At 46.6% G+C, this 23,990-nt stretch overlaps 1 protein-coding gene across 1 annotated transcript in view; it reads left to right on the top strand.

Annotated features, from left to right (window-relative positions):
- The window catches only part of exoc6b (exocyst complex component 6B), a 72,491-nt gene that overhangs the window by 23,455 nt on the left and 25,046 nt on the right, over nt 1-23,990 (top strand). The window contains exons 9-19 of the mRNA XM_070993086.1: nt 2,530-2,613; nt 2,941-2,987; nt 5,678-5,798; nt 5,885-5,956; nt 7,167-7,264; nt 8,151-8,256; nt 8,343-8,452; nt 14,095-14,206; nt 15,021-15,155; nt 15,355-15,543; nt 23,511-23,652. Coding sequence (XP_070849187.1) covers nt 2,530-2,613; nt 2,941-2,987; nt 5,678-5,798; nt 5,885-5,956; nt 7,167-7,264; nt 8,151-8,256; nt 8,343-8,452; nt 14,095-14,206; nt 15,021-15,155; nt 15,355-15,543; nt 23,511-23,652 — 1,216 coding nt within the window. The remainder of the gene's footprint in view (nt 1-2,529; nt 2,614-2,940; nt 2,988-5,677; nt 5,799-5,884; nt 5,957-7,166; nt 7,265-8,150; nt 8,257-8,342; nt 8,453-14,094; nt 14,207-15,020; nt 15,156-15,354; nt 15,544-23,510; nt 23,653-23,990) is intronic.

Here is a 23,990-nt window from a genome sequence, read left to right as displayed (position 1 = left end):
TTTTTGTAGAGGCTCAACCTCACCTGTGCGCTGTTATTGGCTGGCATACGTTGTTTTTTTTTAAATCCTACCTGTTACAGTCACAAGGCAATCAGTAGAAACCAAGTATGTTCTTTGAATAAACAGCATGAACTCCTTGTCCTGTTAGCCAGTTAGCTTGCTAGCTGATACTCACTGAGAACACAATGCTAGCAGGGTTAGCAGCCTAGGAGAGAGAAGCTATTGAATCTGATGAGCGCTAGCATGTTTGAGATAAGTTAGCCGCTAGCGTTGTCATCGTGGAAGCTTTTACAACCAAATATTTCGTGACTTGTCTGTGAGCTTAACTGCACATCGTTTTGGTGTGACCAGATGTTTTGACCATATTTATCTCTTCATTGTTTATTTTTTCTTCCTTTCTTGAATTCTTTTTCGTTGTTTGCTGGTTTGTTTTTTTTCCTTTTTTCCTCTTTCCATGTTGATTGTGCTCCATATTTCTTTCTTTCTTTCTTTCTTTCTTTCTTTCTTTCTTTCTTTCTTTCTTTCTTTCTTTCTTTCTTTCTTTCTTTCTTTCTCCTGTTTCTTTTGTCTTTCTTTTTCTGTGTTTCTGCTTTTTCTCTTTTTCTCGCTTGCTCTGTGTTGCCCTTTCTGTATACCTTTTTGAATCCACTGTTTATGCGGCACTATGCCACACACACACACACACACACACACACACACACACACACACACACACACACACACGCTCAGCCCTGTGTTTCACCTCTGTGCTCTCTCTCTCGGGGAGAGCGAGCACTGTATAATGAAGGGTTCACGGTCATTTGAGGTTGAAAACACATTGTTCGGCTGACGGTCAAACTGGGAATTAAAGAATTAAAGAATGCGGTTTTGTCGCCTCATGACATCAAACCAAATGCAGTTCAAAAACACCGTCCAGATCTCGACCAGTGAGATTCGTACGTCCACCATCCACTTTATTGTTTTGTTTGTAACTTTGTGAGGTTGTTTCAATGCACATTGTTCAGCTGAGGGTCAGATTAATTAGAAAACACGCTTCAATCAAAAGTCCCCTACAGCATCTCATTAAAGGGACACTCCACAGCATTCATTTGACATTAGAGTTGCCTCATAGCCTGTGAAACTAATGTCGCATAGTGTCTTCTGTTGCTCAGGAGGAAACTTTTTAAGTCTCAAACCAAATAATATTACAGTATTTGCATTGTGGGAAATGTAGGAGCCCATGTTTTAGAGCTTGACCTGCAGTAAGGATTGAAAGTCCAGACACCTTTACCTCATTGACGGAGGTAACAAACGACTGACGTGTTCTGCTTCGGGTTTCTGTACCTTGCTCAAACGGCACAGTTCTGGAAAACACAGACGTGTTTGTTCAGTTCCCAGAGTGTTTTTATTCCCGTATCTTAGCGCGTCCTATCACGGCGATAGCAGACGTTGGTCACTATGAGCGTGTGTGCATGTGACCGCCGGAGCCCAGCGGGCAGCAGCGTGGAGGCATGTGTGCTGGTAGTGGTCTGGCCTTCAAGGTAAAAGGGGCATGTCACGTTATCTGTCCAGTCCTGGGCTCTTATCTCTGAGCTCACCGAGGACTCCGGGTCCTGGTCTGGGCTCTAGATAGACCACAAGTTTCACACACACACACACACACACACACACACACACACACACACACACACACACACACACACACACACACACACACACACACACACACACACACACACACAGCAGAGGGAGAGATAAGAGGAGAGCTTCTGTGTAATGGAAGGAAAAGATACGAGGTCAAGTTTAGAGAGCTGATTCTGTGTGTTCTGTGTGTGTGTGTGTGTGTGTGTGTGTGTGTGTGTGTGTGTGTGGCTTTTAGTTTTGATGTCTGACCAGTGACGCCAACCAAAACTGAACCGCAACCAGTGCTAGTCATCAAAGTCACATTCTCTATCTCACACACTCTCTCTCACATGACCTTATCTCAACTTTCCCATCATTCAGTGGTTCTAGCCTTCGGTTTAATACCCCATTAAATTCATCCTCCCCTACAATAAATAACGGCCTCGAACAACCTTTAAACATTTGGCAGCGTCCCTCGCTACTGTCAGCGATGAAGTGCAGCTTCACAGCTTGGACCGTGGTACGTTTTCCAGTTTTGAGCGCGCGCTGGGTAATCCTGACAGCTGGAAATGAGACGTAAGGTTGAACAGCGGCGGTGCTCTGACACACTGAAACCAGGCTGGCGTTCGCAAGTCTTTAAAAGTCCAGCGAGCTCGTAAAATGTTGTGCCTGGTTGTGTGAAATCCTCAATTTTGAGCAGCTATTGATTCTTTCAATAGCTGAAATGGAGAAAAGAGGGCAAAAAGAAGATGATTTCTGTTTTTTTTGGTTTGTTTTTTATGTGTTAAAATAGTATAAAAGTGTTTAAAGTTATTATAAGGCCATTACCTGAATCTTGTCATGGTCTCTCATAAGGAAGACTGTCAAGCTGGGACCATGAACTCATCACCACAGGAGAACAGTTCTGACCTGTAACTTGTGTTTTAGGGTTTGCGTGATGTGTTTGAGAACTACTACAGAAAGCAGAGGAGGAAACAGGCTCGCCTCGTGCTGCAGCCCCACTCTAACATGGTATGACCCCCCACCGTCACTCTGTGTGTTTGTATGTGCACCTCTAGTGTCCAATCACTGCTAACTACGCCTGCCCCCCCCCACACATACACTTCTTAATCTATGACTTATTGAACAAATGTGATATTTGATGCTGTAAATGTGTCAAAGCCAATGAAACGTTCAACTTTAAATAAGTTTATTATATGAAAAATAACACCAGCATCACGTTGTTTACGTAAATTCATTAAAGCAGGTAAGTTAAGGTGCTGATTGGTTGGACTCTTCATCCCTCTCTTTCTCTCTCGCTCTCTCTGTATTTGTTTATTCTTTCTTTTATATTTCCAGCATGAAACTCTGGAGGGATACAGGCGGTACTTCAATCAGATTGTCGGGTAAGTCTGACTCCCTCAGTCCATCTGTACCTCTTCATCTTTAGTGTCTTCAGCTCAACATAAAAGAAAGAAAAGTTTATTTCACAAAATATGTGCATTCATACCTATATTCATAGAAATGCTGCACTTGTTTTCTTCTGCCATTTGCACCTTTTACACATACTGAACATGTGTAGCTCTAGCTCCTCACACAAAGTACCAAACAACATATGTTTTAACATTATGTTTAAGGCTCGAGCTGCGATTAGCATCAAAATCCAACAAATAATGTGTCCACCAATCTGATTGGAAAAGGAATAAAAACAAAGACGCTGCTTCCAGAACTCCAGAAGTTGCCTGAGAGTCATAATTTTTTTAGGTTTCCTTCAGCATCAAAGTAAATCCACAACAGGTGCAGCCAGGAGCTGCTAATAGCTAATTGTTAAACGGTGTCGGTTTGCTAAAATGTAAACAAATAAAGGCTAAAATAAACAAGTTGCTAACTAACTTCAACAGCTTTACACTTCCTGTTTACATCCCCTAAAGCCTAAAAATATGGGAACTGTAGTTCTAAAGCGTACAGCGTTGTTACCGCTAAATGGAAGCAAGACGAAGAAGAAGAAGAAGAATTATTAGTCATTCTATTAAGCCGTCCGTTTATCATCCATCCTTCCCTCCATCCATCCATCCCTTCCTGTTTCATCCACCTTTCTCTGATTTTCTATCCGGACACCCATCTGAGCATCCACATCATCCCTTCACCCGCCTCTCCGTCCATCCGTCCATCCATCTGTCCTTCCACCCTTTGTAAGTCTCCTGTGTAGCTTGGCAGAGGGTGGAGTGAGAGACGGTGAGAAAGAGAAACTCTGAGTGAAAGCAAACATTCGGCGTTTCGCGGCACCTCGTTTCATTTCATTCGAGTGACTTCTGACCATCTGACGGCTTTTCGTCTCTCCTCCATCGTTTCTTCCCATCCTTTTTCATCCCTCTCTGCCTGCATTCCCCCTCATTTGACCTTTCCTCTCATCCATCACTCCATCCAATTCTCTCCATTGAAATCAAACACAAATTCACACACACGCACACACACTCACACTCACACACACAGTGGTGACGATTGATAGAGTGTGTGTGATGGCAGTTGGCTTATTGCTGTTATTCCTTCTGTCTGTCTGACTGGAGCAGACACTTCCATAAACACAGCCAAGGCTGGACACTAGCGCACACACGCACACGCACACACGCACACACGCACACACGCACACACACACGCACACACACACACACACACACACACACACACACACACACACACACACAATGGTGCACACACCCTCAGGTCTGTTATTCCCATTCGAGGTTTTGGAAAGTGCCATCCTGTGTCTCTCATCCATCGCTGTTTCTCAACCTTTCAGTCATCCCTTCGTCTGTTCTTCCCCTCATCTCCCACCCGTCCATCCATCCGTTTGTCCAACCAGTCATCCTTTTCACCTCCAGCAGTCTTTCTGTAATTTCATCCTGCTCTTATTCTCTGTGACAGCTTGACAGCCTGTTGTCAAAGTCGCCTTTTTTTATTCGTTCAACCTTTATTTGCACGATGCAGATGGTGACAGCTGTTAATGTACATACTAGATAGTTATCTTGTTTGGATTAGAACAAAGATTAGCATTAAAAGAAAAGATAAAAAAGATGAAAAGCAAGCAAATATTTATATTACTTTGGATATTTTGCTTACTAAGAGGTTTTTAAGTGTTGCTATCCATTATAAATACCCCTCTTTTCCTGTTGGCTTTCCCTCCTGCCTTAAAGACGCAACCATTTCTAAAGCCCGACCATGACCCCCTCGATTTTAATCATTTTAAACCCATCTTCAAATGACCGTCGTCAAAGGTTTCCCTCATAGTTGATTTATTTCTTTCAATCATCATATATGTGACAAACAGTAAAAGTTGGAGATCCGTAGGTATTTACCCTCTTCAGTCCTGACAAAGAGAAGACCGACCATGCACCGGCGGGGCTGGTTGTGGTCTGGCGAGGCTCAGTGGGCGCTGGTCTGAGTGAGGCGTGTTGTCTTTGGACGTAAACCGAAGTCACTCTGCAGGCGATTTGATCCGTTTCACACAGGCGTCATTTGAAGAGAGCAGCAACATATGATTGACGAGTGTGAAGCGTTGCGGAGACACCGGCAGCTTTCCGTGCTTGATTGGATGAATGCGCCAGTTGCTCGGCTGTCATTGGTACTTCTAAGTGATTTTCACACTGAGTGTTCATGGCGGCTTTTCTGGAAAAGTTATCAGGATTCACTTAAACTGTCCACCAAAGTCTGAGGGAGGAAAGAGGCCACGCTGTCACAGGATTCAGTGATGGATGTCACTGTCTTATCTGTCCATGAAGTATGAAGTTTCAGTGAGGAGGCAGTTAGCTTAGCTTAGCATAAAGACTGGAAACAAGGACAAACAGCTAGCCTGACTGTCTGAAAGAACAAAATCCATCTACCAGCACCTCTGAAGCTCATGAGTTAGCATGTTATATATTGAATAAAAAGGATGATATGCTATGATATGTTTAGCACATCAAAATAAACATTATTTTGGTGCTAATTCTGCAGTCATGTGCCATTAAAGCACTGCAGAAGAAGAGGGTGCAGCAGGATGAAGTAAGAGTGCCAGAAAACATGATGGAAAATTGACCTTTCCGTTTGTTTCTTGCAGCTTCTTTGTGGTGGAGGATCACGTCCTGCACACCACGCAGGGTTTGGTCAACAGAGCGTACGTGGAGGAGCTTTGGGAGCTGGCGCTGTCCAAAATCGTCGCCGCCCTGAGGACGCACTCTGTAAGGACACACAAGCCAAATACAAATAAACACCTGAGAGCACAAAAAGCGTCTATGCACTGTTGACGTGCTCGTCTTCTCCTCAGTCGTACTGTGACAACCCTGACCTGGTGCTGGATCTGAAGAACCTCATTGTCCTCTTTGCTGATACACTGCAGGTATGTGCGTGTGATTAATTGCACGCTGTGAAGAAAGGAAAGGCTTGCCATCCCATTTTCTTTCTATTTTGGTCTCTGTGTACTTTCCCTTCTTGTGTTCAGGTATCTTGGCACATGTCATGTAAGCTATTTGACCTCAGGGGCCCATGAAACTTGTTCAAAGCGTGTTTTGTAGTTCGAAAATGGATGGCCGCCAATCTCTAAAGAAAGACCTTCTTTCTTAAATCGACCTTTTTTAGAAATGGACGTTCATCATCTGATGTCAGTCTGCCCTCCATATATTTATTCTCCGCCGTACGTATGAACGAGCCTGAATGGATTGAGTGTGATGGATGAGAGGATGGAGGGATGAAGGGGAGATAGAGGGGATGTGGGTAAAAACCGGACGGGAAAGACATTTGTGGATGAGTGAGAGGGAAATGATGAATGGATGGTGCGATGCCCAAAAGTCCTTCACTGAAGTGATGAGGTGTCACTGAATGGCTGAATTAACCCTCATCTCTTCATCTTTAAAAAGCCTCTGACCTCTCTTTTGCCCTTTCAGTGGTGCCAGGGTTCTACCTGCAGCACGTCCTCGTACCTAAACGGCTGAAAAGATCGATTCCCAAAGCGTCATATCGCAGGTGGAGAGTACCTTCATTGTACCGGATCTTTGTCTGCAGCTCATTAATGTTCTTAAACGGTCACTTTTTGCTAGATTTAGGCATGAAAACTGCTTGCTTCTGTTTAGGAAAAGATCGTGGTTTGGGTTAGTAAGTAGCGTGAGTACGTCATGTAGCGTAAGGTTGTAAAACAGTAGTTTCGTGTTTGTTGACGCATCCGTCCACCCCGACTTCCTCCACACACGCGCTTTCTTTCTCTTTATTCTGCATCACCTGACTTCCTCGTTTGCTTCCGTCATAATTAATACGGCCACTAGAGGTCGCCGCCTAACAGTAAACGTGAAAATGGGCCGTCAAGCCTGCTGGTAAAGTTGAACTATGCTGCCATTTTAGTGGTGAGGACGGGCTCGGGTCTCACGTGTGCTAATCCTGTTTTAACAACGTATACAGTAGTGTTTGTTAGTACGAGTACAACCCCAAAAATGACCAACGCTGTTGTGCCCCAACCCTTTTCCAACCCTCATTGGTTGAATCATTTTATGGAATTGTCTTATGACGAGTGGGTTTCTACAGCTCTGACTGTCCGCTCTGGTTTTCCTCCCCTGCAGGGTTACGGTTTCCCGGTGTCACAGCTGTTTGACATGCTGCTGGAGATGAGGGAGCAGTACGGAGAAATCCTGCTCAAGAGATGGAACGTCACCTTCAGGTACCGACGGCCGCGAGACGAGCGGACATCTGCCGCTCGTGTGGCAGAAAGCGACCAGGAGAGCGCACGCGTTTGGGCGTTGTTTTTCAGTAGCCGAGGACGCATTAGAGAGTGCGTGCTGCACTGACCTTCCCCTCTCTAGTAATGAGGTCATAAGGCCGAACCGAGTTATGGGACCGCCGCACACACGCTTGCACACCCGCGATGGTTTGTGGGAAACTTCCTCGCCCTGGTTTTGAAGTTTTACGAGCAGCCAGAGAGAGGAAGTGTTTTAAAGCAAACGTCCGGAACATTCTCTGCCCCTCAGAATGGGTATTACCCTTACAAGACTGTGTTCATCTATATCTGTGTGTGTGTGTGTGTGTGTGTGTGTGTGTGTGTGTGTGTGTGTGTGTGTGTGTGTGTGCGTGCGCGTGCGCGCACGCGTGTGTATTTGGGCTTACATGCCATTGTTTCACCATCGCCTTTGTCCAGTGACACCAGTGGGACTTGGAGCGAGAATGGACAAACAAACACACACTCTCTCTCTCTCTCTCTCTCTCTCTCTCTCTCTCTCTCTCTCTCTCTCTCTCTCTCTCTCTCTCACACACACACACACACACACATACACAAACACTCACTGGGGAAGCCGCAGGAATGTTGTGCTGTATTGTTGGAGAGGGAGCGCTCTCCGGTTCACGGCCTCTCCATGGAACGTTGGAACGTCCGAACTCTGGAGCGCCAACAAGAAGTGGGGGTGGTGAGAGAGGGGAGGGTGGTAAGAAAACCTCAAGCATCAGAATGACCCCCAATGGGATGATTGTGTGTGTCTGTGTGTGTATGTGTGTGAGAGAGAGAGGCTGATGGGAATTATTTACCTGTGAACTTGGTTCTCTCTCCTCTGCAGGCAGGTGCTGGACCAGGATAACTACAGTCCAATCCCAGTCTCAACAGAGCAGGAGTACAGACACTACACTTCCCAGTTTCCCCTGCAAGACCCCGAACTGGAAAAGGTAGAGGAGTTAAGTCTGGACTTGTGTGAGGTCGCTCAGCTGCAAGGTGTGAACAAAATCTCACTTTTTCTTCCTCTTTCCTCCAGCTTCCCTTCCCCAAGAAGCTTCCCTTCTCTGAGTTTGTGCCAAAAGTCTACTGCCAGCTCAAAGAGTTCATCTACGCCTGTCTGAAATACTCTGAAGACCTGCACCTCAGGTACACTCACACCTCTGCCTCTGTTCGTCCTCTGTCACTGAGCCATGGAGTCAAGCTACAGCCCTGATCTCAAAGTTTGGGAAAGATGTGGAACACTCCACAGGTAAACAGGCTCATCGGTAACAGGTGAGCGTCCAGGGGCGTCCTGGAAAGGCTCAGTGGCTCAGGATGGAGCGAGCTTCACCACTTTGTGAACACATGACTGGATGAACCCTTTAACAGCAGCGTGTGGATGATCTGACTTCAAACAGATAGTTGTAAATCTAATTCATTTAGTGTTTTGCCCCTGTGCTGCACTGATGCTCACTTACCCTCCAAACCATTGTCTCTCTCTCTCTCTCTCTCTCTCTCTCGTTTTCTCACTCTCTCTCACACGCACACACGCACACACACATACACTAACAAGCATTGGGATGCAGCAGACTGTCCTCCGTTGAAGCTTTCGTATCTGACCAGCGATCTTTGTCTCAGTAGGTTTTGGCCACACACAAACACACCAAACCAGGCCCAGCTTCTGTTCCATGTTCTGTAGAGGTTAAACGGTAACCCTCTGAGAATAAGTGTGTGTGTGTGTGTTTGTGTGTGTGTGTGTGTGTGTGTGTTTGTGTGTGTGTTTGTGTGTGTGTTGGTTACGGTTGATGGGAGAATTAACTAAAACAATGCAGCTACTTTTCTACCGAGGAGACGAGCAATCAGGAAACGACTTCCGCTGTCCAGAAGGATTCCACAGGGCTGGGATTCAGCCAGACGCCGCACGCGCGCGCGCGCACGCGTGCTGATCAACATACATGCAGACGTGGCCTCACACTATGCACACATGAGGCGAAACACACACTGCGAATCCTTCTGTTCGGTGTGTGTTATTAGTGTGGAGCTCTGATTTGGTTTGTGGTTTCAAACAAGTTTTCTTTTATTCAGACTCATATCCCCGGTGGGGGGGGGGGGGGGGGGGGGCGTCCGGCGTCCGTCCACTGTCTGCATGTGCGATAGTGTTTCCGCAGGGCCTTTCTTTTCTGTGTGTGTGTGTGCGAATGCTCGCGCGTTTGTTTATATGTGCTGGTGTTTGTGTGGGTGTGTGTGTTGATTCTCCGCGGGGGCTGGGAACCGGGGAGGTACCATTGATCCGTGACCGGCGGAAGAAAGAGAGACGGAGGAAGGAGGAGTGATTGGAAGAGAAGTCTCTAATCAGAGAGAAGGAATTGGCATAATAGAAAAAGAAGAGATGAAAAGAAGGACACAGGCCGTCCGTCCGTCTGGATTCGTCTCTGTGTTGCATGCTGGGATGTAAAGTGCTGAACCAGGTGGTCAAACTCCGTCCTTCAAATCTGCTTTTCAAACTGGGAAAGCTGGTCTCAGCGACGGATTAGAAGTCCAAGAAGCCAGCTTATGTTTTTTTATTCTTTATCATATTAATTTTGAAGACCTTAAAAGCAAAAATACTTTGAAATAGTAGTAAAAATGAAAATAGTAGCTGTGAATCCACTGGAAAACACCCACAGCATAACAAACCCTAAAGGCACGAGTGTTCAGGAAACTGTTTCTTCACAATAAGTAAACGCGTTCTCTCCGACACGCCGTGCTTCTGTCTGATCCTTTCAGCTGTTCAAACGTCTCTGAAATCGTCCAAAAAGTCCAGACGCCTGTTTTTCTCCTGCAGCCTCTGACCAGGCAGCACTAATCGCTCGTCTCAATCAGAGTAATGACTCCACTGTTTGACCTGGCTTGATTTCTACGGTCCTGCACGCCCTGATATTTGGTTACCACGGCGGCACGCCTTCCTGCCCACTTCAAACGCACGCAGATGGACGAGTCCGGAAGCAGACGGGATGATGGCGCAGGATTGTGGTCATTGATCCGTCTGACCTCTGACCTTAACCTCTGTTGGCAGTTGTGATTTGGCGGAAAGAGTGTGTGTGCTTTACTTTTCTACATCCGTGGTTCAAAGGTCGATTCACCACTTTGGTCCAGACTGAAATATCTCAACAGCTACTCGATGGATTAACATGAAATCTGATGAAAACATTCATGGTTCCAAGATGATGAATCCTAATTGAGTTGGTGTTTCCCAAACTTTTCCTGTAGCGGCACCATCAGGTCAAAGTTCCCCAAAATCTACTCAACAGATTGGCTCAGAAATGCATGGTTTCCAGAGGATGAGTACCAAAGTTTGAACTGATTTCGTACAGTGTCTTGACATCCACTCGATGGACTGGCTGAACAGTCACATCCTCCCTCTGCTCACAGCGGCATTCTTTCCAGGAAGTCTGATGAGGAAAAGGAAACTCTCTGTTGTGATTGTTTTGCTCTTTGTCTTTCTAATTGGAATCAATGCGCCACATCTCAGCTGTTTTTAATGTCCGAGGGTTTTTCTGTCATCATGTCAAAGCTTTCGTATACAGATTAGCTTACATGTGCAAAGCGATGAGATTCACATGTTCCCCAAAAAGCAGGCCGGCGACTCACAAAGTTTCCTCTTGTAACATCTGCGTGTTCCTGTTGATCCCGAGAGATTATGAGATTCATTATTTACACATGCGTGACCAATATTGGGTACAAAAAGACCTTTTTTTTCTGGAAGTGTTTTCAACTCGCTGCTCGCTTTTTTCGCCGAACAGGACGGTCTCCTTATTTAGCCTCATCAGTAATGAAGTGCATCGTTTTCCTGCGTAGATCTTAAGTGAATCCATGCCTCGGTGTCTTGTAGTATCACAGAAAGTACAGGAGGCTCTCAAAACAACTGAGGAATGCAAAGTACGTTTCCCTGTTCAGTAATTCATACCCAGTCATCTGGGTATAAATTACCCAGAGCAGACTGCTTGGAGTGCTCTAAACACGACTGGCACTGAGTCGCCCGTGTTCTTGCCGACCATGGCACAGACAGCAAAGACACTACTTCGTATTTGACCTGAGTGTTGGTTTGGCAGAAGCTGCGGTGATGAAGGCTGCTCGGCTCTGTGATGTTTCAGGAGGAACGGGAGATGAGGTGATGTTGGCATGAACGCTCGCGGCGAGGACGTAAACCTGTAGGCTCGAGATAGAGCAGCTGGGCGAGGGAGAATCTGGTAGGTGAAAACATGAGAACACGGCTTTCTCTGGAGCCGCTCGGTCCAGCGTTAAAAGACCGCGGGTGTGAATGTGTCGAGCTGCGAGTATGAAGCAGGGTGTCGCTGAGGAAGAGCATGCACGCTCGGCCGGCCCGGCCGAGGCAAGGCCTGGAAGGAAAACAGAGGCAGCTGCGGATGAAAGTGAATTTGCTTCTTGGCCGCGACTTCCACACAAGCCAAGACAATCAAACGAGTCAAAATCAAGTCGCGTACGTCGAGTTTGAGCGAGCCGTTCGATCACAGACACCAGCGGAGATCCAGAATGACCACAGAGAGCAAACTTGCCGTTTTCAGCTTTTGTTCAAGTAAAGCTCTTGTCAGGCAGAACATCGCTGTGCTTTTATTTTGAAGCCACAGCCAATCGCGAGTGCCACTGCCACCAAAGATACAGACATTTCAGCTGAGGCTCGCATCAGTCGAGCAGCGGAGTCGGACCGCGGCGACAAGTGACGTAGAGAGTCGTGCTAAGGAGCCATTTGAGGGCAAGAGACAAATATGAGTGGAACTCTGCTCACAAACACACTTACAGCAGCCACACACACACACACACACACACACACACACACGGATAGAAACAGCATGTACACTGTGCACACGAACTGTCTGTCCTCCAGAAACCAGCACACACAGAGCAGAGTGTACTTGGCTGGCACATCGATGACCACAGTTGATTCCTATTATATGTGGGCACAGCGACTCAGCACAGTCGCTCACCACTCCACACACACACACACACACACACACACACACACACACACACACACACACACACACATACGTCAGGACACTGTGTGTGTGTGTGCATGTTCCTTAACGCTGTCCAGAGTGTGTTTCGCGGTGCATACCTGCGGCTTCCTGCCTACGTGCACTCTAACCTCTCGCTGTTTTCACTGCTGACTCGTCTTTTTTTTTTCACGTTGTTGTCATTGTTTGTGTATTTTTAGGAAACGCCTCCGCACGCCTCCGCCCGCTCCTCCCCGTGCCGCACCGAGGGCGCTCGGCTTCCCTCTGACAGCGTCGCCCACCGTGCGTTTATTGTGACTGATGGCGGCGTGAATGCAATGAAACTCAACCCAAGTCCTGCGGCGCGTCTGTGTGTGTGTGTGTGTGTGTGCGTGTGCGTGCCTGCAGAGTTCACTAGCATACATTGACTTCTTGCCACTCTCCAAACACACACACACACACACACACACACACACACACTCACACACACACCGTTTTTGTCCACTCGGCACTTCTGCCGCTCCAGGAATGTTTCCCCCCTGCTCCAAATTGTCGGAACGTTTTTAGGATTCCTCCGCTTTTTTGGAGAGGGAGTGAGTTTGGAATTCCAGCTCTCATTCTCCCTCAGGCGACACGGTGTGTGTGCGCGTGTGTGTGTGTTAGGTTGGATTCCAGGCACAGATAATTTACTGATTTGGTTGGAATGTGTTTGTTACCCACAGGGCGCTGGAGTCGAACACGCTAAAACACACACATGCACTAAAACACAGTGAAACAGATTCCTCCTCATCGGCCCTCAGCGGGAGGAAGGGAGCCGCTTTTGTTTCCGCTGCTTATCGATGTCTGACCTTTCTGTGCCACCTCTTTTTGCATTTGTCCCCCTCTGACTTCCAGCTCCTCTTCTTGAAATGCGCTCACCTCCCCCTGCGTGTTAGCGTTCGTCCCTCCCGTCTGAGGAGTCCCAGCAGCGTCTCAGTTTATCTCTTGTGCAGCTTCCAGGAAGCAGTTATTAACGGGAGGCGACGCCCGGCCAGGGAGACGCACGCTGCCGTCAAAAACCCGACCAGACTTCCAAAACTGAGCAGAAATTTGTCTGGGTTTCTTCACCGAACATCACCCAAATTTCAGGCGTAACAAAATGAATAGCAGTCGCAGTTGTAAGTGGCTCTGATTAGCACCATCAGACATTTGTTTTAACAGCAAATTTGAGCTCATTTCAGCCTGCTGGCGTCTTTGTGCCTGGCTGGCTGCGACCAAAGTCTGCTGGGAATGGGTGTGGGCAAATATGTTGAAAAATGCAGGGCTAATATCAGGACAGGTGACAAATCGATCGAAAAAGTCTGGAGTTGTATTGATTTAGAGACGCGTTTTGGACCCGTCGAGTCTTAAATTGAGATTTTTTTTTTAGCGGTTTTGACTAATTGTTTTAAAACTTTAGACTTATCAGGGGACTTAAGGCTTATTAGGCTTCTAATGAGCCTGACAGCTCATAACATGGTAATGTACTCATTTGAATTGGCTGACATTTAGGCTTTTTCCAAACGGGGAGATTTTCAGACTGAGAAATTCACTTAAACTGTTTGTGCTGGCTTCCAGACGCAGCAGCTCTCTGCGAGAAATGGAACAGTCCGCTTCTGCACAGTCACTGATGCTCTGCCCTTCTGTGTGTGTGTGTGTGTGTGTGTGTGTGTGTGTGTGTGTGTGTGTGTGTGTGTGTGTGTGTGTGTGTGTGTGTGTGTGTGTGTGTGTGTGTGTGTGTGTGTGTGTGTGTGTGTGTGTGTGTGTGTGTGTGTGTGTGTGTGTGTGTGTCCTCAGCTCCACGGAGGTAGATGATATGATCCGCAAGTCGACAAATCTGTTGTTGACCAGAACCCTCAGCCACTGTCTGCAGTACGCCATTAAGAAGAAGAATGTCGGGCTGGCAGAGGTACTGTGTGTGTGTGTGTGTGTGTGTGTGTGTGTGTGTGTGTGTGTGTGTGTGTGTGTGTGTGTGTGTGTGTGTGCGCGCGGCATGTATAAAAAAAAAAAGAAAAAAAAACACTCTTGACGCTTGTGATAATCTCTCTCAGAGGGAACGAGCTAATGTTGTTTGCACAACTTGAGTGTGACTCGTTGCTCAGCGTGATCGTTCTCAACCTTTCCAGATCGTTTACTCTCACAAAAACAGTCGTTTCCTCTTTTCAACCTGTTGTTGTCGTTGTCGTCATAACTATGCAGAACGGTGAGCTGTGTTGATTTTTGCTGTTTGTCTCCCTGCTCGACGAGCAGCCTGGAGGCCAAACATCAGTTATTCACAGGAACAGGAAGTGACGATATGAGAGGGTGTCAGCTTGTCTGTATCCTTTATTAAACAAATTTAATTAATACCCCAAAACTGCTGAATTTCAGAATAATTAGCTTAACATTAGGATTAATGTTTATTTAATCTTTATGATTATTGGAACATATTTGCTCTGTTATGTGCTTTTGTTTCATTTTATTTGATCTTTTCCACCAAAAAATAATCAAGAAGCTGACCACTTGACATTTCCTGTTTTAGTGTGCTGGCAGAATTTCAAAATAAAATCACAGAATCTGTTGCATTTACAAAAGACAACAGCAGCAACAGTGAAACATGAGTTCCACACGGTCGCTCATTTATGAGGAGAGGTGCGTTTTGTGTGATTCTCATCTCTCTGTGTTGAAATGAAACACACCTCACGATGCCCGGTGTCATTTTTGTGTCCTCTGTTTGCGTCCAGTTGGTGCAGGTGATCATAAACACCACCCACCTGGAGCAGAGCTGCCACTTCCTGGAGGAGTTTATATCGAACATCACAAATGTCCCGCCTGACACAGTGAACGCCACCAAGCTGTACGGGACGTCCACCTTTAAGGTACGTACAGAAAGCCCTGCTCTTACTCTCACCTGTGCTCTCTCTCACTCACACACACACACACACACACACACACACACACACACACACACACCTCTCTGGTGAGTGTTTTTCCTTCTCTCGCCTCTGTGATTTCTTCTTTCTTTTGTAAAAGAATGCACAGCACGCACCTCTCAGTCTGATCTCCGGCTTCTTGCAGGACGCCCGTCACGCGGCCGAGGCGGAGATCTACACCAGCCTGAACGCCAAGATCGACCAGTTCCTGCAGCTGGCCGACTACGATTGGATGGCTGCGGTGCAGGGAGGCGGGACTCCGGACGCCAGCGACTACCTGATTGACCTGATCGCTTTTCTGAAGAGCACCTTCAGCGTGTTCACCAACCTGCCTGTTAGTACACACACACACACACACGCAGAGGCACACTTACAAACAAGAGATGTGTGGGTGTGTGCGTGTGTGTGTGTTACATAAGCTCGCCCACCCGTCTCCCTGCATGTCGGCGTGAGACATCACAGGGCAGGACAATCTGCTTTAGTTCGTTAGAGTATGAGCTCATTACGGGTTAGATCGTTAACATGGGGCCCGTTAAGCTCATTAAAGGGTGAGCTGCTCGGGTCAGCAGCACCAGATTAAGCAGCGGCCCAGGCTATTGACTCCACAGCCCGGCTGTAATGACATTACGCACTCAGTCAGGACGTTAGAGTGCCGACAGTGAAGGATGATTTTTCCTCACGATGACTTGACGGCATGCAAGTATTTCCACACTGAATTTAAAGTCTGTGTTCAGATCGTCATGCAGTAACACACATCATGTTCCCCCTGCAGGGTGAGATGGTTTCAAACACACGGACAGTCCTCATGAAAGCCGCAGCGCACGCGCACACACGCACACACTCACACACGTACACACACGCGGGTTAGATTTAAGATGATGGCGCGCACAGATTTGGTCGGAGCAGGTCACAAGGCCACAAGGCCACACACACAAGGTGGTCGAGCTAAGTGTTTTCCAGCACCTCTAAGAAGCTTTTCCTACACCCCCACAAGCCCCGGACATGACCTCGTCACACACACACTTTAACACACACACACACACACAGCTCGGGGGCCTCCTAAGTAGATCAGATGCTATGGATCTAAAAAGCTGGGTGGTATGACCCTCTGAAGTAAGAGGTGGTCATATAAAAGAGTTGAGTTACACAGAAATGAATTAGATACTATTGAAGGAGCGGGCTGGGTGGAAAAGTACTTTAACTACTGCTAAAACTGGTGCTGCCATTAGTATTACTACTCGTATTTCTTTACATGTTGGACCTGATTCAAAACTGACCCGATGTTTCCTGATGTCAGAACGCGTGAATTTCCACCTTAACTGCTGGACTAACATGCACAAATGTTAGCAGCAGCTAGCATTAGCAGTATTTTTGGGCGTCGGGTCTGACTGATCTCTAATATTCAGGATTATGAACTGTTTTTAACAATCTGCCATTACGAGTTCTCCACCAATTAAGCTTTGCGCTCCTGCAACATTTTTGGCATCATGAACGCAGTGGGACATGTGGGTGCGTTATGCTAGTAGCGGCTAATGTTTTACTCCTCAAGCCCTGTGAACAGCCTTGAGTGTGTAAAATTGGTGGCGTCTGTATTGACACATGCGGCCTAAACTCACAGCAACTGACCTGGAGCCTGATACGATTAGCACGAGCTCGATGAAACACAGCATAATATAATAAAACACGGGTTGAAATACATCAGATTTAATGCATAAAATCAAGTAAAAAATGTTAAAAGAAATGCAGCAGTGCGTAAGGGTTCGGTCCGTGTGAGTGTCATTGGCTCATTCTCTGTGTGTTTGTGCTTATGTGGTTGTTTTAACAGCTCTGAATGTAACAGGCAGGAAGCTAAGGAAGCTGAGCAGGCTCACGTTTCTCCAGCGGCTTTATGGACACACACTTTCAGAGGGCTCGCTCTGTACGAGAGCTAATAACAGCGGTCGCAGCGCGGCGCTAGCTAAATGCTCCTAATCGAATTGAGCTCAGGTTTAAAGATGGAACGGTGAAGGCATGAACGGGCCTCCAGAGTGAACATAATCATGTGAACATTAGAGAGGAAGTCCTGGCCCGCGCTGCTCCGATTTTATGCCTCGTAAGCTGCTTGATCAGTTTTCTGCTGCGCTCGGGGGACGTTTGGCGCCGCGTCTCAGGCTCGCCGCGCTCTGCTGGTGATTCAGCACCTCAATACAAATTGCCAGATAAAGCCAGATTAGCATCATCTCAAGGGTCCGTGTGCAATAAATACACGGAAGAGGCTGCCAGTGCTTTGAATTGATCGAGCACTTTTATTTCCATGGAGCCGTTACAGCTTTCCACGTCTCCCATTAATAACAGTTTCACTGTTCCGCCGTCGGCTGAATGTCCCGGTTTATGTTTCTCACCGTAGGGAACGCCCGTCGAACACGCCACCTTACCGGTGAGTATCTGGGTTGCTGTGGTAATGGAGTGATGTTTACCAATCCCTGACTGACCTTGTTAACCCTTCAACTTTGACCCCAAATCCTCACTTGAGAGTTCACCCAACCGGCATGTGAGATGAGAAGAGAAGTGATGCACGTTTTGCCTGAATCTGTGTTCATGTGCCCCAATCTTTGCCCCAAACCAGGGAGGGAAATGCTCACCAGCCGCCACTCAACAACTCTGTTTGCGTTAAAGCTAACGCACCAGAAAGTTTGGCAGGTGACGGCAGCATGCGGAGGTCCTGCTCCGCCCTAAAACTTTATTGATACATAAAACAAAAGTTGATTTAAGACTTTTATTTGAGCAGAGAGGATGAGAGCACGTCTGCTGTTCGCCGTCTGTGTTTACCACTCGTTGCTCTACACAAAAAGAAATTTCCACCCCTGGTGTCTGTCAGATCCAGTGTGGTTTTGATCCCCTGAAGTTGCTTGTGCTGGCTCTGTGTGTGCGTCAAGGTTACACTCAAAGAGAAAACGCTCACAAAAATGCGCCGAAACCCGAAGCCAGGCTTCATTTTTGTGGTGTTTCTTGAGTGACGTGAACAAATAGCTGCCACAGTGCAGCGATCTGTGAGCGTTCCACAAGGCCAACCTGGATCTGCTCCCCTGTACGCCGGTCTGGATGCCGGCTGTGTGAATTTAAGCCTCGAACACACGAGGAGATTCACACTTTCGGCCCTTTTCCGAGCCGTGAATCAGAATTAAGACCCATCGCCCGTCAGACTGATGCTGAGACATTTCTGTCGCAGATGTGGTGGAAGCAGCAGTGAACTCGTCATGTCGGGATCATATTTTTCACTGTGATCCCACCTCTTGACTTTTGGCTGCCCTAACCTGCTGCTCGTTTGACTGGCAGGTTTCTGGATGGACAGAGAGCATATTATACACCGTGTCGAATCCCTTCCAGGAGTTGTGAATCAGTGCGTTATGGCGACTTACCGTGCTGCTGTGTTTCTGACTCGACCTGCTCCGAGCGTCATGAGGCCGAGGCGGAATTCAGAGGGGACAGCTTCAAAACAAACCCTGCACGGCTGGTTGTTTGTCACCAGCGTTTTGAGTCCTTTTATTTGAAGCTCTTGATGAACCTGATCCCAGAAAGCCTCGGCCTGTGAAAACACCCCCCCACAAACTCTGAATGGTGTTTATTTGCTGTGTATTCATTACTGAACTTGTCATTATTAATGGCTAACTGAACAGGACTGCTGGAGCAGTGTGTTCGACCACACACACTGATTTACCTTGAACATGCAGTGTGTTTGAATATGAGAGCACAAACACACACACACAGGTTCTTCACACACCTGTATCTGCTTCATTAAACGTCTTAAAGCCCCTGAAAACACGGCAAAGCTGCACTGATCAATACTTTTACACTAGCAGTAGATCAGATGACTGTGTTGTGAAAAAGGTCACTCATAGGGACAAACCCACAGAAAGCCTCACAGAGAAAGGTTATTGGACTTGGACTGTTTGCAGCTCCTTGAAATTAAATATTCCTGACTAAATAAGCAACAATCAAAGCTGAATTTGGAAAAAAAACATTGTGAGTATGAAGAAATTAAGAGTGAAACTCTGCTCGCTAAATCCTGATTGGTGTCACTTTAACCAGGGAGAGTAAGTCTGCTCAAACTTGTGTGTTCTTAAAGAACCGCATTGCTAATAGCACGAGTCTGATTGGGAGAACATGTTCTCATGGCCCTTTAAAACAGCGTCGATCAGTTTCTGGCCAGTAGAGGGCAGGAGACTGATCAATGTTCAGCCTCGACCTGATGCTGCTTTATAATATCATGAAGGCTAATGTGTTAGCAAACAACTGCCTATAGACACATGCAGCAGACACATAGCAACATTAGCATTCCTTTGGTGTCCTCATGTCCAATACTGACTCTTTTTTTTAACTCCGGTTTGGTCTCCACCAGCTGCTGCTCGTCTTTAGTTGCTAGATGTTCCACTTTTCTTCAGCTAACTTTGCCTGAACTTGACTAAATGTGGTGAAAGGTCAAAGGTTTATGATATAAAAATATGCACGAATGCAGCTTTAAATGTTTAATTTTCAGCTTCTAAACGAAACAGAAATGTTAGCGTCTGTTAGCATATTTCACTGTTGTTCTCATCCATCTGCATTCCTTTCTTTGCGCCTCCTTTTCCTTCCTCTTCCCTCCTTCAGTCTCGTCTCCTCATTGTTCGCCTCCTTCATCCCTCTGCCGGACTCCACCCGTCTCGTCCCCGTCCTTTGCCCTCACCTCTCTCCCTCCACCTCCTCTGCTTTCTTTCGTCTCCTGTCTATTTGTTCAGCCGTTAGGAGCTGAGTAGCTTTTAATGAGCTCTTTGATGAACGTGGCTCGTTAGCGGGAGGGAGGGATGAAGGGGCGGAGGGGTGGATGGAGGGAGGGATGGAGGGGTGGAGTGGTTGTGAGTTAGAGGGAGTGAGGATGGAGAAGAAGCATCACTTGGTTCTGAGTCCTTCCTGTTTTCTGTCCTTCGCTTCCTTTTGCATTGTGTCCTCTTCTCCTTCATTTCCTTTCCTTCCTTTGTTTTAGTTTCCTAATTTGGTTTCCTTTTCTCAGTTTTCTTGTCCTTTGCTTCTCCTTCTTTTGCTGTTCCTTTCCCCACTCGTCATTTCCTTTTCTTTCCTTTCTTCCCTTCCCTTTCTTTCCTTTCCTTTCCTTTCCTTTCCTTTCCTTTCCTTTCCTTTCCTTTCCTTTCCTTTCCTTTCCTTTCCTCACCTTTCTTCAACTTTTCTTTACCCACCCTCTCTCTCTTCTCTTTTTCTCATCCTTCCTTCCATCCCATTCCTTTCCTCACCTTTCCTCTTTCCTTTCCTCAGCTCTCTGTTATTCACCTGTCATTTCCTTTTCCTTCCTTCCATTTCCATTCCTGGCCTTTCTTCATTTTCTTTACTCACCTTGCCTCTATTTCTTTTCCCTTTCTTTCTTCACCTCTTCCTTTGTTCCCTTTCCTTTCCTGACCTCTTCTCCTTTTCGTTACTCCTCTTCCCTCTATTTCCTTTCCTTTTCTTTCCTTTCTTTACCTTCTCTTTTCTTTACTCTTCCCTCTATTTCCTTTCCTTTCATATCCTTTCCTGGCATTTCTTTGCCTCCTTTTCCTTTCTTCTTTTTCTTTCCTTCCCTTTCCTGACCCATCCTCCTTTTCCATTCTCCCTTTTCCTCTGTTTCCTTTCCTTTCCTGACCTTTCCTCAACCCCTTCTTGCCTTCTCTTCCCTTTCTTCTCCTATGCTCGCTCCTCTTCCTCCCTCCTCCCTGCAGTGTGCCTCAGGCTAATGGTTCCCAGTTGTCTGTGCTGAACTCTGAGACGTCGTCAGACAGACCTACCTGTGTGTTTGTGTGTGTGTCAGTCAGCCCGGCTTCAAGACATGTAAATAGAATTAGCCTATTTCACGCTCAATCTCCCCCTGTGATAACTGACCCCTGGGGTTGTATGGAGTGTGTGTGAGTGTGTGTGTGTATGTGTATGTGTGTGTGTGTGTGTGTGTGTGTGTGTGTGTGTGTGTGTGTGTGTGTGGATACGCAGAGGCCAGCATCGTATTGGAGGATATCCGGCCAGTCGTAGGTGTGTGTTTCTCGAACATATGTGCTCGCACGTGTGCGCCGTGTGTGTAATTTGATTTCCCTTTGAGGTGAGCGCTGCCTGCTGAATGAACCGCCTGCAGACTCTTTCCTGAGGTGGACCTTAGTTCACTCACGGCTACAATGGGATCTTTCTGCTGCTGTCGGCTTTGTTATATAAGATAAGATGAATTTTATGGATCGCCGATGGGAGGCCGCTGAGTTGAGCTGCTTACTGGAGAACAGTAAATGATGTTGAAGTCTCTTAAAGTCTTAAACTGTTTCTTAATGATTTTATTTAATATGTGGTGTGTCAGACTCACAATAAACAATCTGAAGGCCTGATCACATCAGAAAGTTGCACAAGTCAGCTGGCGAGGCTGGAGAGGAGTGAGCTACTGTAGCTGGTTAGCTAGCAGCTAGTGTGGTAGCAGACTGGGAACATGCTAACGCTCATCAGTCACGATACTTCTGTCTGTTTTGTCGTAACTGTGCTGTTTAGTCCACCCTGACATTTGTCTCTCAGGGTTGTACATCAGTTGTTGATGAAGGGTGAAAAATTGTCAAAGCTAGTTAGCTTCCTTACTGTTAGCTTGCTTGCTAATAGGGCAATTTAGTTTGTTCAAAAGACACATTTGTTCATTGTCTTCTGTCTCAGTACTGTGTGCAAACTGTTAAACGCCGCCAGGGCGGCTTTCTGTTGGTCACTGAGGTGAATTTGGCTGTCAAAGTTGACCCAAATTGAACCTGATGAGTTCAACTTCACTCAGATTTACTTTGGAGCTGCAGGCAAAGCCACTAGTTGCAGCAGTTCCACTGGAATGAATTGATTTTGCCTCAGATTTCACTGTTTCAAATGCCAGCCACCAAGCTGTTTGACTTATCATTTTCACGGAGGAGTCGTAAAAAGTTCCATCTACGGGAATAAACATGGACCGAGTCACTGGATGAAGACATTTCCAGCCTTTTGACAAGCAAATTGTGAAGTTTATGTAGAATGTTAAGTGCTGTTTTATGACAAAACCATATGCCGAAACACAATGGGCTGTTTGAAAGTGAGTGCAAAGAAGAGACAAAAGAGCACAACTCAAATCAAAGCACACTGATGATACACGTTGATAGTAAATTCACTGTGATAGTGATATTTACAGTTACAGTCAGAACCAGATAACAGGCAGAAACAGCCACTTGTTGTCAAAACTGTGTTAAATGAAGTTAGAACAAGGAAATGAAATAAAAGTGTGAGTGAAATTGAGTTATGTCAGCATCAGGAGGAACAGAAAAGCCTCTTCGTCGTGGATTTCTTTCATTTCATCCTGTTCTCTCTCGTTTCTCTCCCTCCAGCTCCTCCAAGCTGAACTTTTACAAGCTTTAGCTCATTTTCAGGTTTTTCCTTTTGTCTCCTTTTCATCTCTTTGCTTCATTCTGTTGGAATGCAGACGCCGAGGTCGAGATCGAGGCCGCGGCCCGTCGCTGAGATGGCGTCTGCACACACACACACACACACACACACACACAAACACTCACACACACTCGATCAAACCCACACAAACACATGTTTTGGTTTCTGTATTAATGCGTTGTCATGCACTTCCTCATCCGCTGCTTTTATTCTTATTATGCTACTTCATCATTCTGACTGCACCTGAACGCAGCACCATTTATTAACACTCACTCTGTGTGTGTGTGTGCGCGCGCGCTTGTGTGTGTTCATACACTGAAAAACCTTTGCAATTAAGTGCACATGAACTCATTGTGATAACCACTGTGTGTGCGTGCATGTGTTAATGTTTGTGTCTGTTGGAGATGACGATGTTTCAAGGTGTTTTTCGTCGCCGTGACATTCATTTAGTCACACACACATCACATGTAGCTGTCAGATGAGAAGCGTCACGCCTGCATGTCCGCTCCAGGACGCACATTTATTTAAATAGACGACGTTTCAGTCACAGCTAATGTTTGTTAGGTCTGAAAAAGAAGCAAGAAAGCTGAAAAACTTAAAATAAAAAGGTCAAGAAGTGCACCATGAACAGATTTGTTGTTCAAACACTCACAGCTGTTCAATGCTCAGGTGCACAGGAAGTGATGATGGTCAGAGCAAAAGAAGAAGAAGAACCAGGCAGTTAGCATGGAAATGGAAAAGAGGGTTATGCTAAGAAACACTGTGTCCCAGGAAGAAGTCCCATCCATTGTTTGATTGACAGAAGAAAAGAGAAAAAACATGGAGCTCTAACCTCCCTCTCTCTCCCCCTCTCACTCCCTCTCTCCCCCTCAGGGTAAGGTGGCTCAGACGGCCTGCATGTCGGCCTGTAAGCACATCTCCACCTCGCTGATGCAGCTCCTGCTCGACCCGGAGGTCCGACAGATCTCCATGGGAGCTCTGCACCAGCTCTACACCGACGTCAAGGAGTGCGAGAGTGAGTGTCGGCGTTGCTGAGTCAGCACGCTCGGCTTTAACGTCATCCACCCCCTCCCCTCTCTCTGTCAGCCCCATCAGTTATCATTCACTCCACCTCCACCCTCTCTCCCTCCTTCCTCCCTCAGCTCTTCCCTTATCTTGACCGTCTTAATTCAGCAGTTTTATTTCATTACATTCATTACGTCTTTAATTTCCCTCCACACACAAACACATTGAGGCGCACACCCAAAAACGTACCTGGAAAGTCCCGCGTAGTTAGTCAACACGGATGAAACATGTTTTGCTTAGTTTGATGTTCAGTTAAAAGTTAAAAATTTTGGAATCAGGACGCTCACC

This window comes from Chaetodon trifascialis, chromosome 23 (genome assembly GCF_039877785.1).
Source record: "Chaetodon trifascialis isolate fChaTrf1 chromosome 23, fChaTrf1.hap1, whole genome shotgun sequence".
Lineage (NCBI taxonomy): Eukaryota > Metazoa > Chordata > Actinopteri > Chaetodontiformes > Chaetodontidae > Chaetodon > Chaetodon trifascialis.
Note: the sequence above shows the minus strand (reverse complement) of the source record. Positions and strands in the feature narration are given on the sequence as shown.